The following is a 22,712-nucleotide window of genomic DNA, read 5'->3' as shown; positions in this document are numbered from 1 at the left end:
GGCGGGGCGGCACGTGCGCCCGGGGGGCCGGGCCAGCCGACACCGCCCCCTCCCGCCCCCTTACCCCCCGGGACCTCTTTCGTACCCTCCCTCCCCCCGTCTCCCCCGGATACAGAACAGGGCAGAATCTGCTCAGAACAGTACTTTCTTTTTTTAAAATAATAATAATAATAATAATAATAATAATAATAATAATAAATAATGATAATAGTAGTAGTAGTAAACAACTGGTTTGGGGTGTTTTTGTTGCCTCAGGAACCATAAAATGATACTATTCCGCTAGACAGAAACGCGTCTTAAGTTATCCACCCCGATCCACGTCCCCTCCACTGAAATAACCCCCAAATCCCCCCAGATCCTCTCCAGCCCTCGCCAACACCCGTCTTAACAAGTTCCTCTTTGGTATCGCGTCCCTGGGACCCCAACAGCCCCAGAGACGCCCGAGGGGTCCCTCACTGCCCACCCACAGTCCAGGAGCACTCAGTCCCGCAGGAACTGCAGAAGAGGATGAGGGAGGAAGCAGAGGCCGAGGGTTGCGCAAGACCAAGCGCGGGAGTGAATCACGGCAGCCGCCAACACCCAGCCTCCCCTGTGGCACGGAACACTTCCCTTTTCCCACCCGGCACCCACTGTTCTGGTGAACCCTGAGGCAGGGGGACAAGGAGGGTGACCTTCCTCCCCCCTTCTCCCTGTACCCAGCCAAGAAATGAGTCACTCTGTAAACTCAGAGTTTTTCCTTACTTTTTTTTTTTTTTTTTTTTTTTTTTTTTTTTTTTTTTTTTTTTTTTTTTGTGTGTGTGTGTGTGGTGGGGGTTTTTTTGTTTGTTTGTTTGGGGTTTTTTTTCTTCTTTTTTTTTTCTTTTTTTCTTTTTTTTTTTTTTTCGGGGGGGGAGGGGGGCTTTTTTCCATTTTTTGTTTATATAAAAAAAAGACACGTGGGTGAAAGTCACGGAGAGCCCATGGCTGTCCCAGATCCCTGCACCTCTGGCATTATACATTCATGTGTGATGGGGCATTTGCATTCAGTGGAATTGAATACTGACGAGGAGCTGGGGGGAAGGGGGTGGGGGGAGGGGTGCCTAATGGTAGTGACATCCATCCATCCATCTGCCCACTCCGTGGAGGGAAAGACTATATTTTTTGGCTAGAAGGTGACAGTCCAGACAGACTCCTCCAAACCTCAGCACTGGCCTCCACATCACCTCTGCTCCTACCATTGGACACCACTGACAAGTGATTTTGCCCTCCCCAGGGGCAGAGGAGGGGAGCCCCCAGCTGCACTGCAGGGGATGTGACCCCCTCCAGCCTCAGACCCTAAGAGTCTTGTCAGCTGCACCACTGGGGCTGCCAGCACTGCTGCCTTCGCAGCCCTTCCTCTTCCGCAGGGTCTCAATCCAGCTGGTGCTGGGGCGGGGGGCAAAGCTGGAGAGTGCCAAGGAGCTGAGTCGCATGTTCTTGCCAGACATGATGAGCTCCCCAAAACCCTCCTGATGGGAGAAGGCATAGCCAGAGCGGCACGAGCCCACACGCCCTGTGTGCTGCATGCACCGGTGCTGTGTCTTCTGCTTCTTCCGTACCAGCTGAGTGTAGCGCACCTGGAGACACAGGGCCAGGTGGAACCACCTCTCCTCAGGGTTAGGACCCTGTGACCACTCCTACAGCCATGCACTCTCACCGTATCCGAGAGTTCTGGTTTCAGGTCCAGCTTAAGGAAGCGAAAGGCCACAACAGGCATGATGCAGACTACAGCAGTGAGGGCGATGGTCAGCCAGACCGTGGGCTGGGCCAGCGTGTTCTGTGCATTACCTTGGGGAAAGAATTAATCCAGTGAGGGCTAGGCCAAGGCAACACTCTGCTGGGGTGAGCATAGGGCACCACAGGGACTCACCCACAAAGCGGAACTGGTTAGGAAACATCCGGAAGAGGCCATCACTGTGCATGGTGAAGAGGATGGCAAAGTAGGCAGCCAAGCTGCCCCAGATGAAGAAGTGGTTGATAGCTGTCCAGAATCCTGTGTCTAACGCAATCTAGTGGAGGGGATGCAGGAGGAGACAGGGCTCAGGGGATGCCTGAGGTGCCCCGAGTGTCTGGGGCTGAGTAGCTATGTCCCTACCTGCACACTGACAACAATTACGAGGGAGGTGGCAACAGTGACAGCGAAGGACTGGTAGTCGGCCATCTGGGCACCATCATCACGAGTGGCATCAGTGAAGACTCCATAGGGGATGAAGAAGATGAGGATGGAGGTATAAATGCCCTGGGCAATGCAGATGAAGAACTCCTGCTTGTTGAAGAGCAGGTTCAGCTGCCCAGGCTCATAGAGTTTGGGGTATTCCATGCTCCGCTGCTCTGGCACATCCTGGGAGCATGGGCGACTCCTTTTAGCTCTGGGCAGGAGCAGCCTCCACCACAGCCCACAGAATGACAAGGACAGCCTGACTCAGGCACCCAGGCAGCCCTTCTTCCCATAGGGCAGGGCATGAAGGGAAGTGCTACAGACTCCTCACACACCCAGGGACCTCTCACTACCCCCAGCCATACCTGGTCAAAGACACCCATAGCGAGCACAGGCAGCGATGTGTAGACAATGTTGTAGAGAGTGATGAAGTACTGGTCATACACTGTCTGTATGGAATAGAGCGCTCAGCAGGGCACAAGACCTGCCCACCCTGTGCCCCAGTCAGCCCTCATGTCCCTATGCTCACACCTGCAGAGACAGGAGAGATATCTCCAGCCCCACCCAGGACTGCCCATGCTGACCACAGGCTCCTCACACATTGCACGCTAGGCTATGCCTCCTGGCTCTTGATGAGTCCCCAATAGGGAATCCATAGACCAGAACATACTTCAGAGCTGAGGAGCCTCGCAGGAAAACCCTCCCCAGCTCTCAGTGAGAGAAGCCACCAACCTACCTGTGCTGAGAAGCCGCAGAAGAAGCCAAACCAGAAGTGGACCATGGTGAAGGCAAAGTTCTTGTAGAAGAAGTAGCAAAGAAACTTGCACATGCGCAGATAGGACCAGCGGCCATGCACCAGGAGCAGGCGCTGTAGGAACTTGAACTGGGAGAAGGAGTAGTCAGAGGCCAGCACGGCCTGGATGCCTTCCTGCCCACTGATGCCCACTCCAATGTGGGCAGCTGTGGAGGGAAGGAGAGATGGGTGAAGAGAGGGCTGCCAGTAGAACAGAGGATGAGAGCAGCACCCCCAGCACATGCACTTTGTTCCTGTGGGGCACAGAGGGGTAAGCATAGAGGCTCCCACAGGCCCCAGGATGGTGCAGGGGGGTGGCCAGCCTCTCCTGCGGTCCCCCAGATCCCAGGCCTTACTCTTGATCATGCTGACATCGTTGGCCCCATCCCCAATGGCCAAAGTCACGGCTTTCTTGTACTTCTTCACCAGCTCCACCACCTGGGCTTTCTGAAGGGGTGTGACACGGCAGCAGATAACTGCCTTGCAGGCACACGCTGTCTCCAGGAATTCCACCTCCATGTCTGCCTCCAGTGCATGGGCCTGCAAGGAGAGCAAGGGACAGCTGGCGTCATGGTACACAGCCAGGCACAGGGCCTTGTCCTGCCTGGCACTCCCAGGACCCTACCAGGCTGTGCCCATTGATGACCAGGGCATATTCGCCCGCAATAGCTTCCAGCACAGAGGTAATCTTGGAGGAGAGTTTCTCCTGGTAGGAGAAGCCATTGCACACAGAACGCGAGGCATCCATCATCTTCTCTCGGGCTTTCCTGAGGAGAGAGGGGACACAGGGTTCCATCTCTATGTCCCCCAGTCGCAGCTGTGCCCCACACTGGTACTGTTCGGTGTCCTTTGCCCCCCAAGCTTCACCTGAGCTCCTCTCGCACCTCCAGCACAGTGTGGCCTGTGACCACAAACACCTCTGTCATGTCATCTGTCAGCATCTTGCAGGAGTAGCCGATGTTCACAGCTGTTTCTGAGGATAGAAAACTAGGACCTGAGCCAGAGTCCATTCAGCAAAGAGCAGTAGGGATCCCAGGCAGGTGGAATCCAGCCCATACACATCCTCATCTCCAGCAAGCACCTCAGAGCCATGCCTCACCCTGCTTGTCCCCTGTCAACACCCAGATCTTGATGTTGGCCAGTGTCAGGATGGCAATGGTTTCAGGGACCCCCTGCTGCAGTTTGTCCTCGATGGCTGTGGCTCCAAGCAGCTTAGGGACCCAAAAAGGCAGAAAGTCAGCAGGGACTGCCCTCAGCCACCACCAGCCTCAGCCTTCAGTGCACCTACCATCATATCATGCTCCACCTCATCGTAGAGACGAGCTAGGTGATCCTCACGAGCCTCAGGGGCACTGCCAGCTCGGAGCAGCCGCTCAGACCAGTCCTTGTAGTAGCTCTCCTCCAGGTCTTTGTAGGCCAGCACCAGTGTCCGCAGCCCCTCGCCAGCGTACTCCTGCAAGTGGTCAGAGCTGGGTGTGCTGGCAGACCCTGATGGTGTCTCCAGACCCCAGTGGTGTTCCTAGGACAAGGCACAAGCCCAGCTCAGCCTCCTGGGCAGCCATTCCTTCCTCCCCACCCTGCCTGCAGGACCTTGTCCCACGCACATTGAGGTGGTCGGTGGTGATGCTGGTCAGGTCTTGGTTGACGGGATGCAGCCGCTCCAGCAGGATGGTGTCAGCACCTTTGCAGTACAGTCGGATCTTGCCCTCAGGGCTGCGGACTGCGGGGAGGAGGGGATAAGATGCTTGGCTCAGGGGTGCAGGAGCAGGTCCCACTCTGAGGCCCAGCCATCAGCCTGCCAATGCCTTCACAGTCACATCCCCATCAGTGTTGGTCTGGTGCTCGAACACACCACTAATGAGCCCCATGCTGCAGCCCCACATGGCCTTCCCAGCCCCACAGCCTGTGCCATGCCCAGGACCTTACCGATGACAGACATGCGCTTGCGGATGTTGTTAAAGTCCAGGATGGCCAGCAGCTGGTAGGTGATGGCTTGACCCAGCTCATGCACTGTGATGGTCTTGGGTGTGCGGGACCGGAACACAAAGCCAAAGTTTCTGGCAGCTGTAACCAGCGCTCCCTCATCCGGGGATTGTGCCTTGTACAACAACTCCCCTGTGGACAGCATGGAGGTCAGTGACAGTGTCTTGTGACCCACAGGGATAGATCCTGCCCCTTGCCTACCTTCACTCTTCTCCTCAGACATAACAGTGTGACAGAGGGAGAGCAGACGGAAGAACTCATGCACATGGAGGTCTCCCAGCTTGACGGCTTCCAGTAGGCTGGGGTCCCAGAACTGGAACCGTGGGTCTGCCAGTGGGTTGAAGGAGAAGTCTACTGGCTCTGACCTCTGGCAGGGGCAAAGCTGAGGTTACCCCCCTGTGGCACTTGGCATGGGCAGGCATCAAACTGAATGTGCCCTTACCTCTCCCAGCTCTACCTTGTGACTCAGCATGTCCTGCACTTCACCTGCAAAACAGGGTATGGAGTTAAACATGACAGAGACCCAACACCGTGGGAGCTGCTGTTGCCCCACAACACTCTAGCTAAGCCCCCTTGTCCCCTGACTGCCCCAAACAGAGGTGGGGACACAGTGTACTTGCAATCTGTGGGCAGCCTCAGCCTGGCTCTGGCAGCTGGCACTTACCATAGCTGTGCCCATTCACAGAGCACTTGCTGAAAACCATGATATTCTGGGTGAGGGTGCCAGTCTTGTCAGAGAAGATGTACTCCACCTGCCCCAGCTCCTCATTAAGGGTGGTGGTGCGAGCTTCAGCAGGTGTCCGGCGCTTAGCACAGTACATCTTCTTGTCCCAGTTGATGAAGTAGCTGTGCCCAAGCCGGATCACCTCAACGCTGCAGGGAGGATGGCTGGGTGTCACTGGGGCAGGGCAGCACACTCTGCTGAGCCAACGACAGGCATACACATGCCCACCCCAGACCCTCAGTGCCCAGACTCCAGCACCCCAGGTGCCCCCCACTGCTTGCTAGCTCCCACTCCCTTCCCGGGGGCTGGCCTGCAACACATTCCTGCTGACAGCCACCACTAAGCCAGGGCTGGGGACTGAGGCAAGGCACCCAGGGAGAAGCCCATGGGGCTCCCCAGGCATCTCACACACCTAAAAGCCATGAACCCCTCCCCAGGCCCCAAGGCAGATGGCAATGAGCTAGTGGGAGGGGTGGGGGTGACACATTCTTACCTCAGGGCTAAGAGTGACAGAACCCATGCTAGGGAATGAAAAGAGAGAGAAATTAAAAGAGAGAGAGAAGGGGACAGTGCAGGAGCCTGGGAGCTGTAGGAGGGCAGAGCAAAATAACCAGCGTGCAGCCAGTGTAGGGAGAGACAAGCAGCCAGACAAAGCTGGGGGGCCCTGAGGGGTCCTCAGGTCTTAGGGCATCCCTGAAGGCAGTCATAGCTTCTCACCAAGAGAGTAGCCCACACCCACTCACAGAATACACCGTTCTGACTGCAGATCTCCATCTCTGTCTCCCTTCCCCAGAGGGCATCCCTAATTTCTCATACCCCTGCCCAGCCTCTCTGCCCCCTGCCCTACCTCACGTAGAGTGAGATTGGCACCACAGTGTTGAGGATGATAATGTAGGACCAGAAGGAGAGGAAGCCAGAGAAGAAGGCACTGTGCACCCCCTCGTCCCAGGGCAAGTAGATCTGGAAGCAGACGCCCACCTCATGCTCCCAGATGGCATTGCCAATGGCCAGGATCACTCCCATGCACACCAGGAACCCAAAGATCTGGGGACAGGACAGTACATCAGAGCCCTGACTGGGGCAGAGTCAGGGCTCCCAGGATCTCCCTTGTGCATACCCAGAGCACCAGCGTGTTCATCAGTCGGTCAATGCTTGTTCGCTTAAATTTGGTCCGGCCACTGTTCTGCATCAGCTTTGTGTCAGGTCCTGGGAAGTGGGAAGGCATCAGGGGGTGTCTTTCCCTCCCCTCTGTGCAGCGCAGTAGCAGCTGCAGCCTCAGCCCACCTGCAAAGATGACGAGGCCAAAGCACCACTCGGTGTTGCGCAGGACGCAGCCCCGCAGCAGCATGTTCTGGTTGCTCAGGGGGTACTTGTCCTCCTTCCAGTAGAGTGTCCCACCAAACTTGTCCAGCTTGTTGTTGGGGGGTTCACAAATCACCTCACCTGGATGCACAGTATGGCTCAGCTGTGACTTGCCTTCTCCTTATGGCCAGCTCCATGCCAGTACTCTCAGCACCATCCCTGACTTCCCAGAGATCAGCTTTGAGCCGCAGTACAACAATGTCACGTGGCTGGTCCTTGTCTACCCAGAGTGATGGAGCAAGGAACAGAGGGGCTGCCCTGTGGCAGCACACGGGTCACAGGCACTCACCATCAAAGCGAGCCAGCTGGCTGGTGTTCCCCAGCTCCACGGTGACGGGAATGGCCTGACGCACCTTCATGTTGGTCTCTCTGCAGGCAAGAAGGCACCACATGTAGGTTAGAGACAGCTGGCAGGGAGAGCCTTTGCAGGTGCTGCCCAGCAGCTCCTGCCCTGCCTGCAGCCCACTCTCACTCCCATGTCCTGCCTTCCCTGGGCCCCCCAAGACAAGCAGGGGCACCTACCCATCCAGCTCTGCAGTCTCTATGTAGCATAACCCATGGGGTTCGCTGCTGGAGAGGAGGAGGAGGTCAGCCTGCTGAGAGAGACTTATGAAGGGTTATGCCAACACTGGGGCTCCCTGATGCCTTCTCCAGGGAAGCTCCTGGCCCTTGGATGTCCTTGGAACGCCCTAAAGCTCTGCAAAGGCTGTCCCTAATCCCATATATCCTTTGCACCTGAGCCTAGCCACCATTGCTTCAAGTGCCCAGATCCTCAGAGTTCAAAACATGGCTCCACCATGGCTCCAACTCTCCAACCTAAATACAACTTCTAGGTTGGAAGTTCCTAATGTCCCCATCCTGGGAAGTTATGGCAGAGCACAAAAGCAAAGCAGGAGTGGCATCGCACCCTTCCATGGTCCCTGTGTGCCACCCGCCCTGCTGGAACCATACTTGTCTCAGGGCTGCACTCACCGCCACAAACTGGTTGTTCTCCAGCTTGATGATGTCTCCAACACGGACATTCATCCACTGCTCCTGCCGAAGGCTGAAGAGAGACAGCAAACTGTAGTCAGGCAGGAGCCCTGCCCACTGCCCCGTGCCACATCCTGCAGGGTCCCTGGCTCCCTCTCCACTGCTCTGTCCCCATGACACTCACACTCCACCGATCAGGACCTGAGACTGCCGGTTGTTCACCTGGTTGTCGCTTTTATGGCGGAACTGGGATCAGGGGGAAGAGACAGCAGTGTCAACTTCTTGGGGATGGGGTTCTGTGTTCCCACACCATCTCAAATGCCATGGCCCTGGACACCACACCCCTGCACAGCATCCCAACCCCCTTCCCAGTGGGCAGAGGGATGGCAGGGGGAACCACTCACATAGTCATCAGTGGCGTCTTTGACAGCTGTGATGGTTAAGACAAGAACCAAAGGCACGATGGTGGTAAACCAGGAAAGTGAAGAGATTTGAGGAATCAGCTGGGGACAGGGAACAGGAATTACATGAGAAGCAGCCAGCCTCAGGCCCATACTGCCCCTGCTTGAGGGTGCTAAATCTCCCTGCTTCCAAAGTATGGGACTACTTGGAGCCCTGCTCTATGCCCAGGCAGGGAAGGACTGCACTCACCTGCAGAATGAGGAGGAAGAGGAAATAGGTGTTGGCCACTTCTTGGAACTGCTCGAAGAGGTTGACAGGCAGGAAGGTGACAATGTTGTACTTGGAGGTCTTGATGCAGTTGCTCTAGGGACGGATGGGGCAAGAAGGGGGTTTACAGTCTGCTGAGGTCCCATAATCCCCCAAGATCAGATCACCCTGGAGGGCAGGGGCTGTGGCTCACTGTGCTCTTTAGGAGGCCAGGCTCCTGCTCCTGTGCTACCTCTGGAAGCTTCCTTTGGAAGCCAATTCCTCAGTATCAGTCACCAGCCGGTACCCTGGGACCAGCCTCCTCCAGCGGCAGCACCTGCCCCCCATAAGGGTGACTCCAACCCAGACCCCCTTCTCCTCTCTCTGCAGCCAATTCTGGAGCAGCCAGGGATAACCTCCAACATGGGGGGACATCAAGCACTGCCTTCCCCTGGCACCTTTGGAAGCTGACCCATGATCTACACTGGGATGTGGGACCTAGCTGGGATCTGGGCAGAGCCAGAGGATTCTTTGCCTTGGCCAAGGATGGGAGGCTGAATCCTCCACATAGAATGTACTGTACCCACCTGGGCCCACAGCTATATTGGCATCAATGTCATCAGCACCAATTTTCTCAGGGACAAACATCTATTTTGCAGTCATAATACCTCCCCCCTCCCCCACCCCCACTGAGGTGTGGGTGATTCAGGCCCCAACCCCATAACCCTGCCCAAGGACCCCCAGGAAGGCATTCAGGCCCCCCTCACTCACTGCGTACTGGAACTTCTCGTTGTACTCCCGCGCATTGGCTCGCACTCGACGCTCTTCCTCTGCAACACAGCACCCTGCCACCCCCATGCACCCTGACACCCCCTACATCTGCAGCCAGACAGCCCCAAGACCCTGAACCCTGACACCCCAATCTCCTCTCCATCCTGAGAGCCAAGCTAGTCCCAGAATCCCAGAAGGCAGGGAATAGGGAGTCGCTCCAAGTGTGTCATGTGGCCTGTGCTCCCCCATGCCAAGACGTGTACCCCTGCACGCACAGAGCTTCCGCCTTGCTTAACTGTACCTCCACCACCAAATTCTCCATCCCCAGATCCCCCCAAGCCTACACTTCTAGACGCCCAGCTCTACTTACGTGTATTCCCAGAGCCCCAGATTCTGTATCCCCCGTCTGACTTATCTGCTCCCCCAGCTCGGCACCCCGAGGTCACCAGACCCTTACAGCCCTGCACCCCCAGATCACACCTCTGCTCTCTCAGCCTTACTTTGCTGCATTCCTGGATTCCCAGTCCCGCACCCTCAGCCGCTTTTAGCTGCAGCCCTGCACACCCATTCTCTGCACTCCCCGGCCTCCATTTCTGCTCCCCGCCCCCCGTGCCCACCCCGCATCCACCCGCCCCGCCGGGGTCGCGGACCTGCCGCCACTTCTCGGACATCTCCCGGGGCACGGCCCCAGGTCCGGCCCCTTCCGCCCCGCCCCGCCGCGTTACTGGGGCAACGGCCGCACTGGGGCCCGACCGGGACCCACCCGGGCCTCTCCTGGCCCACCGCGGCTCCGCTTACCCGGGGCTCGGCGGGCCGCGCACCACTCCATGTCCCGCGGCCCCGCAGCCCATGGGGAGCGGGCGGGCGGCCGGGCCGGGCCGGGCCGGGCCGTGCCGTGCCGTGCCGGGGCCGCTGCCTCTGCCGCCGCCTCACCTCCCCATGGCCGCGGCGGAGCCGGTCGGCGGCGGAAGTGAGGTGGGGGCGTGGGGAAGCGACGGAGCGCGGCCGCGTAGGGCGGCCCAAACTGCAACCCCGGCGGCGTCCTTGCCAACGGGGCGGCTCCACGAGGTCCCGGGGAGCCGTGCGGGTCCTGAGGGGCCAGAGGTAGCCCCACGGGTTGCCAGGGGGCAATGTCGGGGGTCCCAGGGATAGCCCCAGATCCCTGTGGGGCAACCCCCACACTTAGCAGTACGTGTTCCTCAGGCTGGCGTCCTCCTGCAGCCAGGCCTGGCCGGCCTGCCCCTAAGGGCTGGGGGACACGGCCTCCACCATATCCCTGCTCCCTCATCTCCATAGACAAGACACCCGGTGCCCTCAGGACTCTTTTAATGGTGTGACAGGGACTGTGGGGGAGACTGTGCTGCTTGTGCATGGTGCTGGGGGATGCCCAGCAGGCACTGCCTCCCCAGTGTCGTCCTCCTTGGGCAACATCCTCATGTCTGGGTCGATGGTGGTGTTGACCAGAACGATGGACCCCTGCTCTGCCAGGATTTCGCTGTCCTCCTCCGGGTGGTGGAAGCTCACAAAGAGCTGGTACAGGTACGTGCCCACGGCGGCCCCCAGCAGTGGTGCTACCAGTGGCACCCACCACCACCCGTTGCCCCTGCTGAGGACAGGACAGGGCGGGCTGGGGGATCATCCCTGCCATCCCCACCTCACCCCCTTCGCTGTACCCACCTGAAGACCTCGGGGCCCCAGCCTGCCACATAGGTGAAGAGCCGGGGCCCTAAGTCCCGTGCAGGGTTCAGGGGGCAGCCACAGTTGGCCCCCATGGAGGTCTCAATGGAGAGCACCAAGAGAGCCACAACCACTGGTTCCAGGCCCTTGGGGACAGCCTTGTTGCGAGTGTCCAGGATACCCATGACACCCACCATTAGCACCCCTGTGCCGATCACCTGCAAGGACAATGCAGCAGCTCAGCACCATGGGGACTGCCAGCTGGGGGAGCTGACAGTGGCACCCACCTGGTCCAAGAAGCCATTGGCGATAGAGACATAGTCAGCTGGGTAAGTGGCGAAGATGGAGGCAGTTTCTCGAGGGCCCGAGACAGTAAGGGTCCCATTGCCGTAGTACCAGATGGCATCTTGGGACAGAAGTAGAGCATGTCCATAAGCCTGGCCACCCCAGCTATCACTGGGGGGTTGTCTAGCCCAATGCTGCTCCCCCATACCATAGTAGAGGATGTAAACAGCTGCAGCAGATATGAAAGACCCCAACATCTGCACAACCACAAAGATGGGAAACTTCCACCAGGGAAACTGCTCCATCAGGCACATGGCAAAGGAGAACGCTGGGTTCATGTGGGCCCCTGCAATAGAGTAGGGAGAAGGGCTGGGAGTGGAGGGTCCTGGGAGACTCAGAGCCAGAGGATAGCAAGAGTTGGGACCCCTTCCTCCATCTCACCAGAGACTCCCCCCGCTGTGTAGACGCCCACCATGACAGCCAGGGCGCCTCCCAGATAGCTGGTGACGACGTTCCCCCTCGTCTCAGAGCTGGTGACCTTCTCTGCAACACTGCCCAAGGTGATTATCTGGAGAAGAGGAACATAGTCCCACCTCAGCCCTGGTGGCCTTGTGCAGAGACCCTCCCACCACTGGTCCTGCAGGGCAGCAAGGCAAGGGCTATGCTAGTGCTACACCCCTGGTTTTGCTCCCCAATACCTGGACACCAAACAGGGTGGTGGTTACTGCCCTTGCTTGTGGTTTTGATGGCAAAGCAACCAAATTATAAGCAATTCAGTAAATTGCTTTCTGTGGGGAAGTGTTGGGGAAGAGGTGCCACAAAATAGCCCCAGGGACACCATTTGCCATCGTGGGGTGCAGCTCAAATGCTAAGAACAGCACCAGAGCCCTGAGGCAGGAGGTATTGAGGGACACACTGCCCAGCACCACGCCCTGATTGCACCAGAGCCATGATACAGGGCAGACCATGCTGTGGTGTCCTGGGTTGACAATGCTTCCTATCCCATATTGTGGACTACCTTGTTATGTCTAACAGCTGTCCTTGTTTTCCTGTTGGCTGGGCGGGCACGGGCTGCCCCCCTTTTTCGCTCTCTTGGCTTTACGCTGCTCTGGGCTAGCTCGCTGCACTTTCCGCTTGCCGCTTTCTCCCTCTATTACGCTGCTCATCTTCGCTGTTTCCGTTCTTGGTTGTTTTTTTTTTTTGTTTTTTTTTTTTTTTTTCCCTCTTTCCCTTTCTTTCCCTTCCCCCCCACACCTTTAAGATTTAGGACCGGCACCCGGAGCTGATCTGACTGGAGGAGTCCAAGGAGGATCTCCGGGGCCCGTGAAAGAAGCGAAGCTCTGCGCCCTCCCCCTCACAATAACCTGAGTTTTTTTTTTTCCCTTGTGTCGGGGGGGTGTTTATTTATTTGTTAATAAACCGGTTTTTTCCACTTTTTGTTTGAGAGATTCCTTCCCAAACCCAGGGTTGGGGGAGGGGTGGTAGAGGTTTTGTTATTAGGGGATTCCTTAGAGGTTCTTCCCTAATTCAACCCAAACCAGAACATGTGGGAACAGGGTCCAAGTGGAAGGACAGGCAGTGCCGAGTTGCACTTTTGAGTGTAGCACGGCCCCAAACCCCTCCAACCCCATGGGGCAAGCAGAAGAACCCTGGGACCCCTAGTACCTGCCACCATCCTACCATCAGCCCTGTCCCACTCACATGACCCACCCTCCAGCCCCAGCTCACCTGCCTGCCCTACTTACAATGAGCATGAAGGTGGCCAGCAGCTCAGCCAAGCATTCTCGCACCAGCTGATTCCGGATGTGGAGCAGACCTCGGGCCCTCTTCAAGAAAGAAGTGGTGCCCATAGTGCCTACCAGGCAAGGGCAGCAGTGACAGCAGTAGCAGCAGTGAGAATGGCGTATATGTCTCGTTCGCAGCAGGTTTTATGAGCCCCAGAGCCAGGTGGGTGATTATGTGCAGACTTTAAACCAATCGTGGCTGCACCAAGGGAGACGCCTGGTGGGGACCAGAGTCCTGTGTGGGGCCAGGCTGAGTGGGAGCACCCTGATCCCTAATTGGCTCAGAGAGCCAAGACCTCACTCAGGTGAGCAGACACAAGTATTTCCTGGCCAGGAGCCCCCTTTATCCCTGCCACATCCCTGCCCAAGCCGCAGCTACAGTTGACACTAATAAAGAGGCCCTGGAAAGTCCTCTTGGCTGGGCCAGGCCCTCAAGAGTGGCCCAGGGGAGGCATTGGCACAGCATTGGGCAGGGAAATGGGAGAGGAAGCTAAGGAGGGAGCAGTGCAGGCACAGGAGACTGGCAACCACCTGCACCCCTGAGGCAGCCCCCCAGTGTCATCCTGGTGGACAGGGGGAATCTGCCTCCAAACCCATGAGATTCCAGTCTGAAGGAGCATGGAAGGTCATCGTTTAGCATAAATAGACTTTATTGCTCTGTACACACAAACACTCAGCCCCCACAGGGGTCCCTGTGGCTCTGCAGCACTGCAGAAGGTGGGCAGCCTCCAGACGAGGCACCACTTCCCAACAAGATCTGACCCACCTACAACAAAAACAGGTGGTAAGAAGAGGCTGTTGCCCACTGCCTGCTCTGACAGGCCCAGAAAGCCCAGAGTGCCCCCAGCCCGCACCTGTCACACATAGGGGCTGCTCAGTAAGGACTGGATGCAGCTACGAGCTCGAGAACCAGCGGCGGAAGAAGCTGCCCAGCACAGATGAGGGGTCACTCAGGTTGGCAGCACGAAGCTCATCTTGCTGCGGCCACATGCCAGCAAACTGTGCCAGCTCTCCTGGGAGGGCAGGGAGAACTCCCTCAGTGGGGCCCCCGTCCACTCCTTCCATCCTCCCCAGACTCCCACTCACGGTCATCCATGTTGACCACCTCCTCCTGGTAGTCCCTCTTCTGCCCATCCTCCTTGGTGGTGGTGATGAAGGCCTGGTCCCCCCTCCGGCGCGTCACTGTTGTCTCCCGGCGGCCCTGGCTGTCCTGCACAGTGCGGCGCTCCTCTACTGCCTGTGAAGAGTGTGGAGCCCTGAGAGACTCCCCAGCCACAGGGATGGTGTCTCCAGGTCTCCCACAGCCCTGCTGCACCTGCAGGGACACTCACCCCATCAGGGAGAGTCACTTTGGTGACAGAGACACTCTGGAAGTAAGAGTGGGACTTGGGCTCATTGGGTCTCAGGATGGTTCTCAGCCCCACGGAGGAGACCTGGGAGTCCAGGTCTGGGGAGAAACGTAAGACGGTGGCCAGAGCAGGGGTATGTGCCCCAGAGGCTGTGATAGCACAGGGTGGAGCAGGGAGGGCAGAGGTCCCCCAGACCCTGCTCCCAGCACCCACCTTGGTCTTCCTTGAGGCCAGGAGGAGCTTGGTGAGCATCTTCCAGCTGCAAGACAAAGCCACATACCACTGACACCAATGACGGGGAGGCAAAGCACGACTCAGGGGCAACACTGCAACAGCACAGAGCTGGCTACTGCTGTTTAGTCTGCGGGAGGCAGATCCCAGACCCCTCACCCACCCCTAAGAAGGGTCTCCATGGTCGGCCCAGATCGCCGGTGCTCCCGGAGCTACCCGGGGCCGCGCTGGGAGAGGGACTCTCCGGGTGCTTCAGCATCGAGTCCCGCAGTGGTCGCCTTGCGTTGCCTTCACCGGGGCCGGGCAGGGCGGGCTCTGCGCGGCAGAAGGGCGTCGGTCAAGCCGAGGGGCCCTGAGCAGCCCCAAGAGTCTCGCTCAGCCCTTCCCGAACCCACCGAAAGGCTGCTGAGGCTCGGCCCAGAACCCCCCCAAGACGCCTAGGAGCTCGCCCATGTCCCGGAATAGCTCCTCGAAGGTGCCGCGGGAGGAGCCACGGCTGAATCCGAAGCCGAAATCCTGGGGGGGCTGCGACATGGACGGGCCGCCATCCTCCTCCTCCTCGTCCCACGCCGCGCCGCCGAACAGCGGGTCCCGGGGTCTGCGGGACCGCGGCAGTGAGCCGCCCGGACAGCCCGGAGCAACCGAGGAACGGCCGGGGCTGGTGGGGCAACTGGGGGTTGAGAGAGGGACAGGGTTTGTGCGGATGAGGCTAGGGGGACCCAGGGGGCGGACAGGGTCCCGGTTACCTGCACCGTCCCGGGAACCCAAAGAACCCGCGAAACACGTCGTAGAAGCTCATCTCCCCTGTCGGGTCCCACTGCCCCGTCCCGCCGCCGCGCCCGGGTCGCAGTGCCGCGAAGCGCTGCGGCCGTAAAGCGCCGCCGACTGTCGCGAGGCGCCGCGACAGCGGGGCCCCTCCCGTGTCCTCACCGGGCCCCGTCGGGGGCTCCCCGGGATCAGCATGGGCCGGAGCCGTCCCCGTGTGACCACCCCAGGCTCGGGACCCCTTGTCCGGTCGCACGAACCACCGACCTCGGGGAGTGTGTGCTGGGACAGCCCCATGGGGGCGGACGAGGGCTAGCGAGGTACTAAGCTCCATCCAGCGGCACCTGTGCTCCAACGGCCCTTCTCTGTGCCCCTAGCTGAGCTCCATGAGTCCATCTCAGCCCTGCCGCTCCCCCACCAATCTCACACAGCACAGGAAGACTCCAACTTTGGCCCCCACCGCGGCAAGGATCGCCCAAACCGCCAGCCCCTTACCTTGCAGCGAGGAGGCTGAGGGGGAACGCAGGGTCAAGGGCAGCTCAGCTGCACCAGTGGTCTCACTGCCCTTCCCTGCACCTGGGGCCACCCTTCCGTGACTGTCCCGCTGATCTCATGGGGAGGAGGGGGCTGGGGAGAGCACCCCTCAACCTCCAAAAGGAGGACCAGCAGCACCAGAGCAGTAGGGACATAAGGCAGAGCACAGTAGTAGGCAAAAATGAAGAGTGAGGGTCTCAAGAGAAGAGGGGGGGTAGGACAGTGGCATTATCCCTGTGCTGGGATCCTGCTGCCCAGTGCAGCAGCTGGGAAAAGGAAAATCCACAAAAGGAGTGGACAAAAACACCAGCGAGAAGCTGCGGGATGGGGGGGGGGGAGGGGGGGGTGGAGGAAGTGCTGCCCCCACTGCCTAAGGCCACCCACCCCCTGCACCAAAAATAGGGAACAAGGCTGAGAAGGTGGAAAAAATACACACATCACTTTGTGATCTTTATTCTCTTCAGTAAATCCCCACTCGGGGCTGCAGCTGAAGGGATCAAGTGGAACTGAAAAATACAAGATCTGGACTGCATAGAAAAAAAAAAAAAACCAACCAAAAAAAAAAACCAACCAAAAAAAAAAAAAAAAAAAAAAAAAAAAAAACAAAAAAACAAAAAAACAAAAACACCACAAAACAAAACAAAACAAGGAAATAAAAAATCCCCAACCCAAAAGCAGAAGATACTTACAGCGTGCAAAGCAGGGCAGGACCTGCACTCTGGGCCCGTGAGGATGCTGGGACGCAGATGGAGAACATAAAATACCAGGGGGGGACCCCTTGCCGGGGTGGGGGAGAAATGAGAGAACTAGAGGACAGCATGGGGTTTTTGTTTTTATATACAAGACACATTTATCCATTAAATTTAGAACACGGTACAAAAAAAACACTTCAACTAATTATTCTTACAATGCTGCTCATATCAATTACTGGTCTTAATCCTAATAATAAGGGGGTTTGCTGTAGGCGACTTGCAGCTTCCACTCCTTTGGATCTGAGAGATTCTGGGGCGGCTTGGATAGGAGAGGGGATAGAAAGGAGTAAAAACCAAAAAAGGCCCCTACGGCAAACGGTTCAGATCTGAATGCAGAGAGAGAGAAAAAAAAAAAAAAAGAAAAAAAAAGAAAAAAATACAAATTCTATATTACATACAACAGGAAAGTGGCTGAAGACAGACAACGCAGAATTGCCTGCGGCCTGCCCTGCTGAGCCCTGCTGGGGCTGGAAGCCCGGGCCCTCCCCACTGCAGGGCTCTCTCCTCCCTGGGATCCTTCCTCATCATCGGGGTCACTGGGATTCTCTTCTGGAAGCAAGTGGTGGTGAGGGGGCCCAGCCTCAGTTGGCACCCCAGCTGTAGCTGTTGTAGGCGGACTTGTTGGCCTGGGATTTCTGGGGGATGGAGCTGCCTTGGCTGCGCTGCCCGGAGCCGCTCTGTGGGAAAGGGCAGAAGGAGAAGCAGGTGTTGAGTGCAGGGGAACCACTCCCACCCTACTCCACAGGGCAACACTGACAACGCATCAGCCCCAGAAGAGGGCCCTGTCCAGGTGCTCTGGGCAACAGCTCCTCGGCAGCTGCTGATCCACCTTAGCCCAGCTGAGCTCCCTGGCACTGGGGCTGCCTCCAGCACCTCACAGCTACATCGTCTGTGCCCCAGCACCCTCCCTTGGCTCCACATCTTGCTCCAGGCCAGCAGTGCACAGGGCTGTGGGTGGCTTGCGTGGCCGCTGAGCAGTGGGGAGAGGGGAGACAGGGAAGGCTTGGTACAGGTTGTGTCTGCGCGCAGGTTTGTGTGTGTGTGTGTGTGTGTGTGTGTGTGTGTGTGTGTGCACGTACTGACTGAGGACTTCTCTCCTCGCCTTGTGGGGCCATGGGGGAGAAGGAAGGGGCTATATGATCCTGGGGAGCCTTAGGAGTGGGGGCAGAGCCCAGGGCAAGTGCAATGCATTTTCTGAGAATTCATTACCTGATCCTCCTGCTGGCGTTGACAGCACAGTATCATCTGCAAATATGGAAGCTGTTGCAGTACCAGGATATGTAAAATAAAGGGACAAACTATGACAATAGAAATCCATAGTTACACCTGAAAGCTCCTGCAGGGTCATGGCTCTGGCGAGTAAGCCCTTTGGTGGTGGCCTGTGGAGCTGCTGCTGAGGATGGGGGAGGTTGGGGTGCCACAGATGTGTCTGCGTGAGAGGGCACTACCTGGCCAAATCTGGTGCAGCCCAGCAGCAGGGGGGTTGTGCTAAGTACCCACCCTGCCAGAGTGCACCCCAGGCCTTCCTTCTCACCTCATCCTCTTACCAGCCCTGTGTGTATGTGCAGGTGTGAGCATGTGCATGTCATTCTGTGTGTCCGCCGCAGAGCATGAGGGAGGGAGGCAAGGAGAGAGGGACCAGCAAAGTAAAGGGGGAGCAAGAGCCCTAGGAGATACCCCAGTAAGGGGCTGAGGTGCCAAGAGCATTGCTTACCTGCCCATCCTGCTGCAGGTGATGGTGGAGGATCTGCGAGTGAGGCTGCTGATGCGGGGTCAGGATGTGCATGAAAGGGGTGGGGGGATATGCTGCTGCTGTTGCAGGGTTGATGGGGCCGCCGCTGCCCAGCGCTGAAGGCAGGTTGAAAGAGGCTGCTGGGGTTCCAGTGTGAAATCCCTGCTTCTCAAAGGATTGCTAAAAAGGAGATGCCAATGGCAGAATAAGGGCTGGGAGCCAGGCTGGCAGTCTGTCCCTCTCCATCTCTACACATCACAGTGCCAAAATCAGCATATGGTACAGAGAACAGAGTCCCTTCCTATGGCTCTTTCTGGGCTTTGAATTGCTGTAAGCTGGGAAAAGTCAAGCATTTCCCTTCTCCCTGACTGACTGATCCAAGGGGAAGAGACCTCATTGCCCAGGGAGGCTATCTCAGAGCTTGGCTTGTCCTCCCCAGCAATGCAGGAAGCACTCACAGACACTAACCTGAGTTTTGGAGTAGACAGAGCCCGAGATGTCTGGCACACCTGTATTACTGGATGTCACAGATACACCTGGGGAGAAGAGAGAGGTGGGTGTTAGGAAGCAGCCAGTGGGTCAGCAGGAACTGCTTGCTGCTAACAGCAGCAGCACCTGGTGGAGAGCTCCAGATGCCAGAGACGATCTGCAGACAGATTGGCCTGGGCAGCCAGGCCCTGGCATGAGCACATGCAAAGCACCCATATAAGTTATTTTGCTCTGGACACACACTGTTTTAAAATGCCTCCGGAAACCAGCTGAAAGGCTGGCTGCCACTCAAGAGAAACAGGGAAAAGAGCAGGTCTGAGGAGAGCTGGGGAACGCAATGGACAGATAGGGAAACAAACCCAGAGCACATGGCACAGCAGCAAGAAGAGTCCAAAAGCTCCTCGGGTGTAAAACAGGCAGTCCCATGTAAAGGCAACTCAGCTGTGGGCTGGGATGGCTGGTGCAGTGACTGACAACACAAGCCCCAGGCTGTTTATAAAAGAGGGTGGCCCAGAGGACACCCCAGCCATCATTTAATGCCTGGAAAAAGTGCTGAAACGAAAGCAGTTTGAAGGACTCAGCACCAGGTGGCCTGGTACAAAGCTGAAATACCTTCACAAAGAGAAAATACTGTCTTGAAGGGCTCTAATGCAGTGAAAAAAGTGACAAAAGGAATTTAAAGACTAGAAGAGGAAGCTAAATGCAGCCCTGTGTAAGTCAGCCAGACACCAAACAAGTACCAAAACAGGCAGCAGGTTCATGACCTTCCTGCATCTTTGAATCAAGGACACTTCCCTAGAAAGTGTCTGCCAAACACTGGTGGGAAACAAGTTCAAATCCAGAACAACTGCTGTTCTGTTAATCACATATAGGCAATTAAAAGAACAACAAACCAAACAATTCAGCAGCTTAAGCTTCTGCTAGTGGTCCAAGGGCCCAGACAGCTGACTGCAAGGCACAGAGGAGGGTGTGAAGTGATCTATAACCCCCAAATGTGTTCCAGACCTGGATGCAGAATAATCCTGGGCCTTTCTAAGGATAATCAAACTATTTGGGAGCAGCACCCCTGGCATTTTGCTCTATTACTGCTGTAAGACAGCAGTCCCCATCACAGCCAGTAAGACTGGGAGCAAGTCCTGCTGCTGTGGAAGGTGCTTTTGTGGGTCTCTTACCAGTGCTGTACCCATGAGAGCCATAGCCACTGGGCTGCTGGAAAGGGGTTGCTGATGCATTGACGCTGACATTCACACCATGCTGCTTGGAAGAGGTAGGAGCAACCTACAGAACAGAGAAGAACAGAATGAGAAGAGGCTTTGCTGTGCCACCCTTCTGTCCAAATCCCACACCTTGCCTCTGGGAAACTCACAGGGAACACAGCGGGCCCATACTGGAAGGTGCTGGGGAGCCCTGGTACCCCTGTGTAGTATGGCAGACTGGTGTAACTGTAGCCAGGAGGCAGCGCCGGGTTCAGGAACGTCTGCTGCGTGGTGTGGTGAGTCTGGGTCTGGCTCTGCTGAGGCTGTGCCAGAGTTGTTGCAGGAGCAGGGGAAGAGGCATCACCACGGCCAAATTTTGTTAAGTCACCTGAAATAGAGGAGGTGAGAGTGAAGAACAGATGCTAGATCCTGGCCCGTTCCAACTCAGCCCAAAGGTGACCCAGACTTCAATCACACCCCCCCCACACCACCTCCTGCCAGTGCTAAGGACTGTGGCCTTCAGACCTTTGCACATTGATAAGGTGAAGCTGTTAATTGCTCCTTGGCCCTAACAGCACTACAGATGCAAAGAGAAGCCACAATAGCCAAACCCACAATCTGGCACTGGTTAAACCTGCTAGCAGAGCCTGTACCTCATCCCTCTCCATGCACCACCAGCAGGACTGAATCAACCCAGATCTGTGCCTGGGCTGTGCAGGGATTGGCTAAAGGGCTGGGGGAAGATCCCTGAGCTGATCCTGATGAGCATCTGCTTGGCTCTTCCATGCAAACACTCTTCAAATTCAAAGCTCACGGAGTGCCATGCTCTGAGCTTGGCATTTCAGCCTCACCTGGGCAAAAGCACTTCCACGCAAACCAGCTCCTGCCAAGCTGAGGAGAAGTGGTGTTGGAAAAAGAGTGAACCTCCAAGTGCAACAATTCCTAAAGAATGTGAAACCTCAGCACAGTGACTGTCCACCGTGGTAGTGCATTAACGCACTTACCAAGGTCAGTGAGAGGTCATACGCCTACTGAGTGCTTGGATTGAGTTTGACAGCTCTCAGCTTTCTCACTTGCTTTCTCCATGAGACTGGCCCATAGGAAAAAAAAAACAATTCATAATTTCTTCATATTTTGTGGGGTTTTTCTACTTTTACTCTCATTGCTTGAGAAACACTGCTTACCACCTGCTTCACAAACACCTGGAAAGCAGTCCCCCAATTGCAGGCCTTGCAGAATCTTTCAACCCTTCCTGACTCCCTTTCCAACTGCCCCATTAACACCTACTTTGCCCATCTCTTCTCAGTATCAGACCTTAACACAACCATATGCTCAAAGCGAAGGCAAGAATTTAGCTGTGAGAGGCATACTCCAAACCAAAAGCAGTGCAGGAGGCACAGTGCAGGTGCAGATGTAGCTCCAGCAGACAAAGACACAGGACACTAGTAGAAGCAGCACAAACCCTGATGGGATGGGAATCAGAGCAATCTTTTTTCCCTACCAGAGTATGGATTGCTGCTCAGGCTGCCATCTCTTCCAGTCAGTGGTGTGGTGGGTGTAGGGAATGGGATGCTGTAATAATCCTGATGAATAAAAACAAAAAAAAAGACACTTATTTTATGAGCTCTGTCCAAAATGCAAAGCAGTATCTTTTGGGAGAGAGGAATTTCTGTACTGTAGCTGCAAGATGTGTCTGAGTACTGCAGTTCAACCAGCCACATCCAGGGCTGATCACAACCTACAGAAGCCCCAGCTTTTTGTAGCATGTACCATCCCCCTCATCTGGCTATTAGAAGAACCAGATAAGGTCTACTGGTATGCAGTTCTTAAACTGCCTAGACTTTTCCCCTCGCTTCACAAGAAAATGGCCATGTCCTATTGCTAAACAAAGCCCATTCTCATCAGATACTTAATGTCACTGGCTCCGTCATGGATCAGAGGTGAATCTCTCTATAACAGCCCTGATATTGTAACTCATGCTCCCTGGCTCCACAAGGAATACTGCTGTATGAGTAACGAAGGCTGCCAACTCCCAATGTGCCAAAGAGCAACTGATTAACTCCCCACTGCTGCTATGGAGAGGTGCACCCACTCAGCACCCCATTATGCCAGCTCTTCAGGACTGCTGCTCAGATAGAGACTGCCCTGTCCCTATCCAAGCAGCACCAGTGGAAGTGGCGTGTCTTTGTCATTCTGCAGCACTCACCAACGGGAATCTTGTCTGGAGCATTTGCAAGTCATCATATCCATACACCTGTGGCTAGAAAAAGAGCCAGAGATGATATTAGGGACATGGACTACATAAGGACACCTAATTTTAGATTAAATATTTAGATAAACATGAGATAAAGACAGAAGTAGCCCATCAGCAGTCACATGAGCCACCAGGTGCAGGCAGAGCTTCTACGTAGGTTGATGCTGCCAGAGGTTTCTGTGAGTTGCTCAGAGGAAAGTGCTCCAGACCATAAAGTCACTCAGTATTTCTCTGG

General features: G+C 56.3%; 4 protein-coding genes across 10 annotated transcripts in view; all 4 read right to left on the bottom strand.

The window, feature by feature from the left end:
• Window positions 1–148: 148 nt before the first annotated feature.
• Window positions 149–10,113, bottom strand: ATP8B2 (ATPase phospholipid transporting 8B2). 6 transcript variants are annotated; one of them, XM_083878998.1, is made up of 27 exons: window positions 10,047–10,113; window positions 9,430–9,488; window positions 8,662–8,775; window positions 8,415–8,513; window positions 8,195–8,256; window positions 8,011–8,083; window positions 7,561–7,634; window positions 7,328–7,407; window positions 6,961–7,119; window positions 6,794–6,882; window positions 6,524–6,720; window positions 5,617–5,825; window positions 5,395–5,438; window positions 5,154–5,319; window positions 4,896–5,084; window positions 4,574–4,689; window positions 4,258–4,488; window positions 4,069–4,180; window positions 3,837–3,942; window positions 3,595–3,736; window positions 3,326–3,509; window positions 2,913–3,136; window positions 2,542–2,625; window positions 2,114–2,359; window positions 1,889–2,027; window positions 1,676–1,806; window positions 149–1,595 (listed from the first exon to the last, which is right to left on the bottom strand). In XM_083878998.1, exons 1-27 carry the CDS (start codon window positions 10,051–10,053, stop codon window positions 1,308–1,310), a joined length of 3,624 nt encoding a protein of 1,207 aa, XP_083735124.1. In that variant the 5' UTR covers window positions 10,054–10,113; the 3' UTR covers window positions 149–1,307. The 6 variants fall into 6 exon arrangements, with proteins under 6 accessions (XP_083735124.1, XP_083735122.1, XP_083735123.1 ...); XM_083878996.1 differs by lacking the exon at window positions 10,047–10,113 and adding an exon at window positions 9,930–10,023; XM_083878997.1 differs by lacking the exon at window positions 10,047–10,113 and adding an exon at window positions 9,930–10,023 and having other exon boundaries at window positions 7,561–7,631.
• A 458-nt stretch (window positions 10,114–10,571) lies between these two features.
• On the bottom strand, window positions 10,572–13,704 carry AQP10 (aquaporin 10). Its single transcript, XM_083879201.1, has 6 exons — window positions 13,137–13,704; window positions 11,833–11,959; window positions 11,600–11,737; window positions 11,394–11,512; window positions 11,107–11,324; window positions 10,572–11,035 (listed from the first exon to the last, which is right to left on the bottom strand). The coding sequence occupies exons 1-6, from the start codon at window positions 13,239–13,241 to the stop codon at window positions 10,744–10,746; spliced, it is 999 nt and encodes a 332-aa protein (XP_083735327.1). The 5' UTR covers window positions 13,242–13,704; the 3' UTR covers window positions 10,572–10,743.
• Window positions 13,705–13,814: 110 nt separating this feature from the next.
• HAX1 (HCLS1 associated protein X-1) lies at window positions 13,815–15,752 on the bottom strand. Its single transcript, XM_083878987.1, has 8 exons — window positions 15,502–15,752; window positions 15,151–15,353; window positions 14,919–15,070; window positions 14,738–14,783; window positions 14,507–14,622; window positions 14,262–14,412; window positions 14,030–14,188; window positions 13,815–13,941 (listed from the first exon to the last, which is right to left on the bottom strand). The coding sequence occupies exons 1-7, from the start codon at window positions 15,552–15,554 to the stop codon at window positions 14,070–14,072; spliced, it is 840 nt and encodes a 279-aa protein (XP_083735113.1). The 5' UTR covers window positions 15,555–15,752; the 3' UTR covers window positions 13,815–13,941; window positions 14,030–14,069.
• An 839-nt stretch (window positions 15,753–16,591) lies between these two features.
• UBAP2L (ubiquitin associated protein 2 like) overlaps window positions 16,592–22,712 on the bottom strand; it is a 30,335-nt gene continuing 24,214 nt past the window's right edge. The window contains exons 21-28 of one of the 2 annotated variants that reach the window (XM_083878978.1): window positions 22,430–22,483; window positions 21,725–21,806; window positions 20,394–20,611; window positions 20,200–20,305; window positions 19,007–19,074; window positions 18,521–18,718; window positions 18,016–18,066; window positions 16,592–17,483 (exon numbers count right to left, since the gene is read on the bottom strand). In XM_083878978.1, coding sequence (XP_083735104.1) covers window positions 17,388–17,483; window positions 18,016–18,066; window positions 18,521–18,718; window positions 19,007–19,074; window positions 20,200–20,305; window positions 20,394–20,611; window positions 21,725–21,806; window positions 22,430–22,483 — 873 coding nt within the window. In that variant the 3' untranslated portion in view covers window positions 16,592–17,387. The remainder of the gene's footprint in view (window positions 17,484–18,015; window positions 18,067–18,520; window positions 18,719–19,006; window positions 19,075–20,199; window positions 20,306–20,393; window positions 20,612–21,724; window positions 21,807–22,429; window positions 22,484–22,712) is intronic. The other variant, XM_083878979.1, reaches the window with a different exon arrangement.

This window comes from Zosterops lateralis (genome assembly GCF_965231275.1).
Source record: "Zosterops lateralis genome assembly, chromosome: 27".
Classification (NCBI taxonomy): domain Eukaryota; kingdom Metazoa; phylum Chordata; class Aves; order Passeriformes; family Zosteropidae; genus Zosterops; species Zosterops lateralis.
The sequence above is the reverse complement of the archived record's forward strand: the minus strand, read 5'-3'. Positions and strand labels throughout refer to the sequence as shown.

What these genes read in the sequence shown, in the direction of transcription:
- HAX1 (XM_083878987.1), bottom strand. Translation starts at nt 15,554, where the DNA reads ATGAGCTTCTACGACGTGTTTCGCGGGTTCTTTGGGTTCCCGGGACGG. An exon ending in CATGGAGACCCTTCTTAGGG is followed by an intron (nt 14,784 to 14,918) that starts GTGGGTGAGGGG and finishes TTTGTCTTGCAG; the next exon opens with CTGGAAGATGCTCACCAAGC. An exon ending in GGTGGTCAACATGGATGACC is followed by an intron (nt 14,189 to 14,261) that starts GTGAGTGGGAGT and finishes CTGCCCTCCCAG; the next exon opens with GAGAGCTGGCACAGTTTGCT.
- ATP8B2 (XM_083878996.1), bottom strand. An exon ending in ACGAGAAGTTCCAGTACGCA is followed by an intron (nt 8,776 to 9,429) that starts GTGAGTGAGGGG and finishes ATCCGTCCCTAG; the next exon opens with AGCAACTGCATCAAGACCTC. An exon ending in GTTGACAGGGGACAAGCAGG is followed by an intron (nt 3,943 to 4,068) that starts GTGAGGCATGGC and finishes TTCTATCCTCAG; the next exon opens with AAACAGCTGTGAACATCGGC.
- AQP10 (XM_083879201.1), bottom strand. Translation starts at nt 13,241, where the DNA reads ATGGGCACCACTTCTTTCTTGAAGAGGGCCCGAGGTCTGCTCCACATC. An exon ending in CCAATGGCTTCTTGGACCAG is followed by an intron (nt 11,325 to 11,393) that starts GTGGGTGCCACT and finishes TTGTCCTTGCAG; the next exon opens with GTGATCGGCACAGGGGTGCT. An exon ending in TGGGGCCCCGAGGTCTTCAG is followed by an intron (nt 11,036 to 11,106) that starts GTGGGTACAGCG and finishes TCCTGTCCTCAG; the next exon opens with CAGGGGCAACGGGTGGTGGT.